Here is a 10,435-nt window from a genome sequence, read left to right as displayed (position 1 = left end):
AATCTGTTAGATACCAGAGTGTTATAAACAAAGCTTGGACTTTTTTTGGGTGGAATAAAAGTCTGCTCGTTTATTAAAAAGAAAACCAGGAGCAGAGACTCGAGGTAAGCCCAAGGGCCACTCGACAACCCAGAAAAACAAACTGTGCAACACACAGGCCATTCCCATAGACTCAGGTTCCTCAGGAAAACGGGGGGGGGGGGGGGGGGGGGGGGGAAGTTGAGCCCCGGAGCAGTTCTTATAGTCTCATTTGATGCTGTGATTGGTGCAGCTCAGATCCTCCCTCTGATGGCTCGTTGCTAGGGTCCTCATTGGTGTTCAGTTCCGTCAGTCTCTGGGGCGTTGAGTGATTGGTTTGCCCCCTAACCAGTAATTCCCCAAAATGTTTACATCACAATTATTAAGTCATCTTAAGAACATTCTAGAACATTCTCCTCTTTTCTGTAGACCCACTACTTTCCCCCCAATTAGTGTCCCCATCTAGTGGGCACATAGCAACATTACACCCGTACAATCGCAGTAACAGTTCACTCATTAACTGCATACCCCCACTCTTCTAACAAGCAACTTCTAACTTCTTCTCAACCAAAAAAAGAGAACTTTTTAACCATTTATTACAAGAGCATTTTAGAAAATGAAAATAAATGAGCTGTTAAAGTCAGATGGGAATTAGACTATAGAAGCTATTCATTACTTTTATATTTCCAGCCAAAACTGAGTATTACCAAAATAGTTGGTCCATTTGTATAGCAACTTTTATGCTTATATCACTGCATTCAGTTTTACTCAAAGCTCTTTGTCACACCTTGAGCATTAAGTTGCTTTAAAAAAAAAAAAAAAAGCATAGAACCTACAATAGGTAGTCTCCCAGGCTGAGTCAAATCAAGCATAATCTAGGCCAAGCCTTATGGTAAGAACACAATGGATTAATAGTTTAATATTTGATGCTTATGTACAAGACATATGAATCTACACATCTACTTGAACTTTATTCAGCATGAAAGGTAATGAGAAACACTTTACTAATCAGCAGCAATGCTTCCTCCCTCATCTTTTGCATGTAAGAGTCATTGTCAGGTTTTTGCGTGCTAGCTCAAGGACAGCCCGGAGGTCCAGCCGCACCCGAGGGGGCTGTCCCTGAACAGGGTGTGAAGGCACGCAGGCAGAGACAAAAAACAAAAGAGAGAGGGGACTCTCCGTGTAATTTCTGCGCAGAAGGTTTATTGAAGCGAGACAGTGCGGGAGGAGGAGATGGAAAGCCAAGGATCTGAACAGGGTCCAGGGATTTTATAGTGGGGATTGGAAAGGCGGGGGATAAGGGATACGGCAAATGGGATACTTGACAGGAGGCAGGGCTGTGTGCAAGGGAACCAATGGAAATAACACAAAGGAGGGATTTAGGGAAGGAACCAATGGGGCATCGAGGAACAAAGAACTTTCTAGAACTGATACATATTAAACTTGGGAAATGAATATACACAACCTCATACATAAAGCAAGGCGGGAAAAGCATTAACCAATCAGGGGAAAACATGGAAACAGCAGAACAAAGGAATCATGGGTGTTCAGCACGACTGCAAAGTTACATGTTAAACTTGGGTAGCTGACTACCACAGCTGGTTGTCTGAGGTCTTCTCATGAGACAGAGAAGCTGGAGTCACCAGTACTGCCCCAAGTCATATTAGAAGATTGAGCATTTATTTTTGGCCCGCAGTGCAACATGGAGTAATGTATTATATGGGGGTGGGGTGCAGGTTGTCCTGTTAGAGTAGCTGCAGGAACAAGACATAGCAGAGGAATAATTCCATGAGTCTTTTAAGCTGACTTGCTTTCTGCTTACCTTTCCATTACATCATTTGTCTTGAAAAGCCCATGCACTACTTTAAAACCACTTTTTCTCTTTGTTTATTCACACTGGGCATGCCTCTACTTTTAAGACAGAATTTTAAAACAAAAAATGAACTCAAAGCTGACTTAAAGATTTCTATCAGTTATCTCCATAATCTTATTTTGAGACAGAAAATTGCTGTTAAATTCCCCTTGTAGAGTTTATTTCTTTTAAATGTAAATTTTTTCTATATTTTCAATAATTTATTCCCATATGTGGGAAGACTCAGGACACCCTGGTGTAAATAGAGCTGCTGTTCTGTGGAAACACCCCCAGCCTGGTGTTACCCGGGGTGTTACAAGTGCCACCTGTGTGAAGCCCCAGCATGCATGCCCTTTGTGACACACAGGGAGCCAGTGCTGTGGTTCAGGGACACAGCAAGGCTTTCCTAACTCATCTGCCCAGACACTGCAATGCCATCAGGCCACTGTACAGTTCAGGACCAGCAAGGAGACCAGAAGTAGTAATGGATCTCATTATTAGACGGTATAAGAAAACAAAGGATTGAAGACAAAAGGAAAAACATTCTCAGGTTTACTAACAATATTAAAGGGGAAATGTTAATTTGCATTGTTTCTGCTAGCTGGCATTAAGACTTCCTTGGCATCATTGGTGCAATTTGCAAATAGGCACCCTCTTTTTGATTTCTCATTCTACATTACCGCTGAATGTACAGCATGTTTCTTCTGCAAGCACCAGGTACTATTTCCACTTTCCCTCTCCTCCCCCTAAAAACATATGTTTTGCCCAGCTCCAGGCTTGTATCTCTTCTGCTGTTTCTAGCTTCTAAGTTGAAGACGCTGCAGAAATCACAGAATCACAGAATGGTTTGGGTTGGAAGGCACCTGTAAATATCCTCTAATCCAACCCACCCTGCAATCAGCCAGGACATCTTCAACTAGACCAGGCTGCTCAGAGCACAGTCCAATCTCTCCTGAAACACTCCCAGGGTTTGGACATCTTACAGCTTCTCTGGGCATCCTGTTCCATTATCTCAGCAGCCTCATTGTAAAAAATTTCTTCCTTTTACATAGCGTGCATCTACTCTCCTCCAGTTTAAAACCATTACCCCTTGTCCTATCACTGCAGGCCCTGCTAACAGGTCTGTCCCCATCTTTCTTCCAAGTCTCCTACAAGTATTGAATGGCTTCCTGGGAACCTTCTGTTTTCCAGGCTGGACAATCCCAACTCTCTGGGTTCACAGGAGAGGTGCTGCAGCCCTCTGATCTTCTTTGTGGCCCTTCTCAGGACATGGTCCAACAGAACCATGTCTTTCCTGTTCTGGGGATCCCAAAACTGGATGCAGTGCTTTGAGTGAAGTCTCTCTGTAGAGGGAAGAACAGAGGGCAGAATCACCGCCCTCGGCCTGCTGGCCATGCTGCTCTGGATGCAGCCCTGGTTGGCTTTATGGTTTCCAGGCTGCAAGTGCACATTGCTGGCTCATGTCCAGCTTTTCAAGAACCATTACCTTCAGCCCTCTGTTGTACAGCCTTTGTCAGTCCCTTCATCTCTCAGCTGGGATTTGCCTTGACCTAATGCAGGACCTTACACTTGACCTTGCCGAGCATATTTAAATTCACATGAACCCACTTGATCTTGTCCATGTCCTTCTGGATGGCATCCTGTCCCTTGGACATGTCAACTGCACCACTCAGGTGTCACCTGAAAATTCTCTGAGGGTGCACTCAATCCTACTACGTCACTGATGTCATGTTGATTGTGGGGGAAGTAACTCTTTGGACCTTCCCTGTTATGGCTCACATGCCTACAGAAGCCCTTCTTCTTCTTTGCGCCCTTTGCCAGGTTCAGCTTTAGCCACATCTTGGCCTTCCCAACCCTATCCTGTCACAACTGAGCAATGTCCCCATGCTCTTTCCAGGATACCACTTCCTGCTTCCCTGCCTGTGTATTTCCTTCTTGTCCTTCAGCTTGGCGAGCAGGTCTTGACTCAGCCACGTTGTTGCCTTTCCTTTCCTGGTTTCTTACAGACGGGAATTGAGAGCTCTTGCACTCTGTGGAATGCACATTTTAAGATCTGCCAGCTCTGTTCCATTCCCACTCTGAGGGCAGTGGGTCCCATTGACTAGCTCCTTCAATCTGAGAATTGCTGAACTCTGAGAGGTGTTCCTCCTACAGGGAGATGCTCATGCAGCCTGCTGTTGTGAGGGGGAGCTCAAAGGGCCTCACTTAGGACCACTGTTTATAGGGTTGCAAGATGACTGACTTCAGTCCTCAGCCAGTATCCATCGTGGCCGCAATCCAAGACAGTAATTACTGGAAATTTTCAAAAGTCCATAACCATAATATTGTCCCATTCAGGCTGTTCCAGGCAAGTAACGTTCCTAGGCTGTCAGGGGATGACTTCCTATCTCTGTCACCCTCCTTGGTTAGGCAACAAAGGTCCTGGTATTGACAGTCTTTCCAATAAGTTCAAGGGCAGTTTCAGTGGGGGAGAGGAGGCAGGGGGAGGTGTTTGGGGAGGTAATACCTCACCACCCAAGGATCTTTAACCAAAGGCAATCAATCTTTCACCACCAGAGTCACTTCAACAGCTCTCTGCCTTTAAGAAAAACTTTCCTCAGATACACTTCTGTCTAAAAAGTGAGACTCGTACACTGAACTATATGAAATGTAATTTCTCATATAATTTGGACTACATCATCTAACTGTGATGTATCGATCAGACTGAAGGAGGCAAAAATCACACATTACAGACTGGGTATGACAATACTTCTGTACACTTAAAGGGGCTGACCTAAACTGCCAGTGAGCATTATGCAGAGGTACAATTGATAACCCTTGAGTTAAAATGCTTAATCAAGATCTTAACAAAAGATTCTGTACTTATCAACCACCAAGGCAGCTGTTGTCATTATTGAAAGCAGCCTAGCTTTCAATACTTAATAACACACTGCAAAGAACAGAAGTGCATCAAAATCTATTTCCTGTACAGTGCAAATATAACTGACACATGAATTACACAATCTTTTCTGAACAGGACTAAAAAACCACAAAAAACTGATTTCATGCCCCTCCCCAAGAATTTAAAAACAACTGAAAGTGCAATGGCTGTGAAAATTCTTGCCCATAATATTAATTCCTGCTGCAGGTAAAATTCCTCCTGAAATAAAGGATTTCAGTTACTCCAAGTCACTGAAAGTTTCAATCACTGTTACCATGGTGTGTTGTGTATTATACAAATGTTCATTTTTCAGGAGCAGAATTCATGATAAGCTAATAGGTAACAGCAGGAAGTGGCTGAGCACTTGCCCTTGTAGTGTTTTGTCATGTTTGCAGGCCAAACAGGCTGTCCAGAGCAAAATCCCACACTACAGAAAGATCACCTCAGACTTGGCAAGCAGAGGCCTTCACTCCCACCCATAGTCAGAATACCAGCCATACCACAGTCCAACTGTACCATTGCTTAAAAAGCCCTTCCTTAGAATCCTGCTGACCTGTTTTTACAATGGTCTGGAGTTTATTCTCAAAGAGTTAAGGTCACATTAATGATTGCTTCCTTCTACATCCAATTGTTTCCCAAACCACCAAAAAACACATCTCAGGGACAGTCCTTAGCCCTGGAAATACACGGCCAGTAGTGTGCACAGTGTGTTTTCAGAGCATCAGTACCATTTACATTCCAATGTTCTCAAATGGACCAGTTGAATCTAGTGAGTAGTCTGTTACATACTAGAGAACAGCATCGAATGACTTCTCTTTTAGTTTAGAAACAGCCCAAGTTGATACAATGAAGTATCCAAAAGCTCTAACTCTGCTTCATTTAAAATGTAAGAAAGTGCAGTTGGGCACTCCAATTTCACACCTGAAAATGTCTTCTGTGATTTTGCAAAAGGTGATACATTAACTGCTCATCATTCACAAAGCAGTATGGTTCTTCTGGAAGTTCATGACAAAACTAGAGCATTAGAACAGCCTCAGAAACTTAAAGCATTTTAAGTTTGTCAGTTTCTAGTTTTGTCTCTGCAAGGCACTAAGTCTTCTAAACCCTCACAGTGATTACTGATTGCCCCAACTTTCATAGCACCATCTTATGACCACTTTCTTAAAAGTGTGCTTGAATGCCAGTAACACACAAGGTAGGTACAAATTCGTAAGGCATCAATCTGTAATTTTTATGTAACTTCAAGTGATTTACTACTGTCTGGTATTACACACCCAGCAGAGTTAACTCAGATCTGTGTCAGCTTTCCACACCAACCCCATCAGGCCACTCAGGCAATTTTGTCCCACCTACAGCAAGTCTCCAACCCCTCTGTACTTGCAGTACACATGCTCCAACCTTCGGACTTTCTTTTTGCCCAGAAGCAATGACCCACACAGTAAGTAGTATCTTTGCAGGCTTTTCAGTAGCTCAGAGCAGTGAAAAATGAACAGTACTGGAAATCCCTCTTTCACTAACACCTTCCAAGACAGCTACTATCTTTAAAAAAAATTCTTGCTTTCTGTGCTAGGGCATATTGAGATTCAGAGGCACACAGGGCAAATCCATAGTACCAATATTCCATTTCTCTGGCAGGGGAGTTGAGTAATACATACAAGCCTTTTTTTCGGTTCAGTGCAGAGATTATGGTCCTCTTCAAGACAGAAGTACTATCAAATGGAAAGTCAATTAAAGGATTGTTTGAAATTAACCAGCTCAGAATTTGTGTTTTTAAGTATTTATGTATTTTCAGGAACACTACATTTCAATGAAATAAAGTATGTAAAAAAAGGTGACAGATTTTCTGGATAAGACAATTTATTTTAGCAAATAGATGAGTCTTTAAGATGAACTGGAGGCTGCAACAGCTGCTCTCTTGGGCTTCGGTGTGGTTCCCTCACGGAATCCATTCCTGCAAGAAGAAATATGGTTACCACTTTTCAGAGTTGATTTGTGCTCCAGGTTATTTTTTTTTATTCTGTTTTAGATGAAGCTCACTAGCTTTTTTCAATTTATCTCAGAAATGCACTGAAATCACTACAGAAATCACACATTTACACCTTTTTACAAAAAACCACATTATTAACAAATGTCTTGAATAAGCAGTATGGCTTTCACTCTTCTGCTGAAGTAAATTTGACTTCTTGGAACGATAAGATTTCATTACCTGAGTGAACACTGCAAGACTACACCAAATACGGCACACCTGCTGAAAGGAGATCCTAGTTCATGTTTTTTCTAAGCAATCAGACTAAAGAGATCCTGTTTATGAAGCTTAAGTCTATATCTTACAAAAATCCTCTCTGCCTCCAACCACTCTTCAGCCCCAAGCTTGCTTTTGGATACAACATTTCTACTTGAACAACCCTCAGCAAGCTACAGATGTACACTGGAAGGTGTTTTACAGCTGCCACTGGAGAAGAATGAACTAACCAAAACAAATTAATTGATCCCTCAACCACACCCAAGACCGATACTTAAAATCTCCTACCTTTTGCTAATAAAGCCAATCTACATTTTTATGACAACACTCCTGAATTACGTGGTATTTTTCATACAGCTTCCTTGTGTAGTACACCAGAAGCTATAGAGTTCCATCAGAGTCATACAAAATGAGTGTAACCTTCCAACACCCTAACCACTACCTCCTAAGTACAACTCAAAAGCTTTGTAACAAGTCTTATAAACCTGCAACTCAGGATCTGATGTAATACCTACTTATTTCTAACTGAACTCTTAAGAGAGGGACCAGAAGTTATTCCCATCCTGAACTTTTTTCTGAGTAGGCAAATGGGGATTGGAGTGCATTTTGAGACTTATCTCTATGAAGCTCCTCACTTTAATCATCTATTTAACTGAATCACAAATAGAGGCAATACCACAAAAAGCATTTTTAGATGTAGGCATCTTATTACAATAACCTCTGTGTTCTGTACTACCTTCATTTAGTAGAAACATCGTTACATTTTATACACCCTTTGTCTTACCAGTAAGGATTTTTTTATCCTCAAAGGAATATGCAGCCAACTATACAAAGTATCACTTATTTCATGATGTATTTCAGAAGATTAAGTGGTACTAAAAAAATTGGAATGTTAACTTTGAATGGTAAATTTTATCATTAAGTAGTGTCTATGCAGGATTTCACACCCTGCTAGTCTGTAATAAAATGTTATACCTGAATCGACGGTAGACCTTTTTCAGGTGCCTCATGCGACCAGTACCAGTGGTGTTGCGTCGTTTAGCCTTGGCACTCCAGTTATCTAAAATATATAGGCTACTGTTACTCATCTGAGCCAAATATTTCAAGTTGCATGTTACATTTGTATGGTACAATTATTCAAGCCGACAAAAGAAAAAAAATTAACTATAATTTAAGTCAGTTTCTATGCTGCATATTACCTAACATATAGTTTAATCACCATTAATTTAAACAAAGCTCCACAATGCAAAATGATAAAACTGCAAAATGACACAGCATTCCTCGACTGGAAAAGAAGTCAAACTGCTCAAAGAAAAGAAACACTTTTTTTTAAACTAAAGTCAGTTAAAAGTTTGCTACTTACACTTTCTCTTACGCTTAGCAGGATAACCACATTTCCCACAGGTCGATTTTTGCAGATGGTATGCCTTGGACCCACATCGACGACACAGGGTGTGTGTCTTATTTCGTCGCTTACCAAACGACGATGTACCCTTCGTCTGAAAAGCATTTCAAGATACAGAACGTTAGAAATAGCTAACAATAACTAACACTTCGAAGTCACAAAACTAAAAGAAGAAGCCCTAAAAAACCAGTTGCAAAGCGAATCGTATAAACACGTCAGAGGCACATTTAACTCTGACGCTCAGTTTCAACTACACGTAGCGTCCATTTTCAGGACTCACTGACGCCACTCCTTATGTGCCCCCGCGCTGAACTAAAACGGAGCCACGGCGCGTTTTTTTGGCTCCCCTTTCCTTCCCCACACCCATCACCCTCAAGCAGCAAACTGCTCTCTCCTGACGAAAAGTGACTCGCTTCACACACAGCAGCCGCACACTCACCCTCGGCGACCGAACCCTCTCTTGCTACGTTACCGCCCAGCTGCTCGGCCACGGCGGCAGCAGGTACGAAGCAGGAGTCTCCGGAGCGCCCAGGGCCCCGCGCCGCACCACGGCCTCCCCGCCCGGCCCGGCGCGGCAGCCGCTCCCACCGCCGGCCCCAGCCCCGCCGCCAAGCCCGGCCGCGGAACAGCGCGGGGCCTCCTCCCCGCGGCCCGGCCGAGCCCCGCGGCGCCCCCGGCCCGGCGCGGCAGCGGATGGCGGCGGATGGCGGCGGATGATGGCAGATGGCGGCGGATGACCCGCGAGCGAGCCCGACACTCACCATCTTCGCCGGCCGCCAGCACCAAAGAGGCCGCGCCCCGCCCCGCTTCCGCCACGGCCCCGCGAGCGCTTCCGGGGGCGGCCGCTCGGGCGGGCGCGGGCCCGGGCCGTGTGTGAGGGCGCGCTCGGCGGACACTGAGCGGCGCCCGGGACCGCCCGCAGCCCCGCACAGCGCTCGGCACCCCGGGGCTGCCGCTCTGCCGCAGCGCCCGCGCGGCCCCGCGGGTGCCTCAGCTCCAAGTCCTGACCCTGCTCCCACCGACAGTCGAAGTTACTTTGATAGAGTCACAGAATCGTGAATTTTGGAAGAGATCTACTAGACCATCCAGTCCACCCGTCCGCCCAGCAGTACCCCTGTAACCCCTGAACCACATCACCCATTGTCATACCCAGACGCCTGTTGAACACCTCCAGGGATAGCGAGCCCACCACAGGGTAACCAATTTCTGACCACCCGAACAGTGACAAAATTTTTAATGTGAATGTTCCGTCTCTCAGTTTAAAGCCATTTTCTGTTGTCTTCTCTGTAGGCACAGTAGAAGAGACTGGGCCCCGCCTCACTACACCTTCCTTTCAGGTAGTTGTAGACAGCAATGAGGTCTAATGGGTGAGTTTTAATGAGTGAAATTCAGGGACAGGATACTCCTGCCCGTAATGCATAACTGTCAAAGTAAGCTGCCTTGAACAACAGGCTCTCTCCTGTGCTCTCTGTCTGTCGATGTCCTCTCCCATACCCCTCCATGGCACTAGACAGTCTGCCTGGAGTCAAAAGCATTGCCATGGACATTATGGGGGCACAAAAAAGGGAAGTGTTCACAGCACCAAGCCTGAGTCCAAGAAACATTTGGACAATGCTCTAGACACATGGTGTGATTCTTGAGGCTGTCTTGTGCGGGGACAAGAGATGGTTCATGATCCCTGTGTGTCCCTTCCAACTCAGCATATTCTGTGATTCTGTGAAAATCTCCTACTTAAATTCTCACATACCTGCCTACTGTGCATCCTCAGTAGGCTCACAATCTATATACAATTTTATCTTGACAGAGTTCATTTCAGGGGAAATAACATGTACAGAGAGAAATTGGAGAAATTTGTGTGTATCTTATTACCAGATCATTACCTTGTCATCCCAAACAAAGCCAGAAATTGACACTATGGCCAGTTAATTTATCTTTGATTGTAGAATTAAGTAATTTATCTTACAGTACTTGATGAAAGCATGTCTTTATCGGGCAGGC

The 10,435-nt window shown here is 44.3% G+C and overlaps 1 protein-coding gene across 1 annotated transcript; it reads right to left on the bottom strand.

The window, feature by feature from the left end:
• Positions 1-6,629: 6,629 nt before the first annotated feature.
• Positions 6,630-9,245, bottom strand: RPL37 (ribosomal protein L37). Its single transcript, XM_082301454.1, has 4 exons — positions 9,199-9,245; positions 8,396-8,531; positions 8,008-8,092; positions 6,630-6,741 (listed from the first exon to the last, which is right to left on the bottom strand). The coding sequence occupies exons 1-4, from the start codon at positions 9,199-9,201 to the stop codon at positions 6,672-6,674; spliced, it is 294 nt and encodes a 97-aa protein (XP_082157580.1). The 5' UTR covers positions 9,202-9,245; the 3' UTR covers positions 6,630-6,671.
• Positions 9,246-10,435: the final 1,190 nt, after the last annotated feature.

The sequence above is a fragment of the Coloeus monedula genome, assembly GCF_965178545.1.
Source record: "Coloeus monedula genome assembly, chromosome: Z".
NCBI classification, from domain to species: Eukaryota; Metazoa; Chordata; class Aves; order Passeriformes; family Corvidae; genus Coloeus; species Coloeus monedula.
The sequence above is the reverse complement of the archived record's forward strand: the minus strand, read 5'-3'. Positions and strand labels throughout refer to the sequence as shown.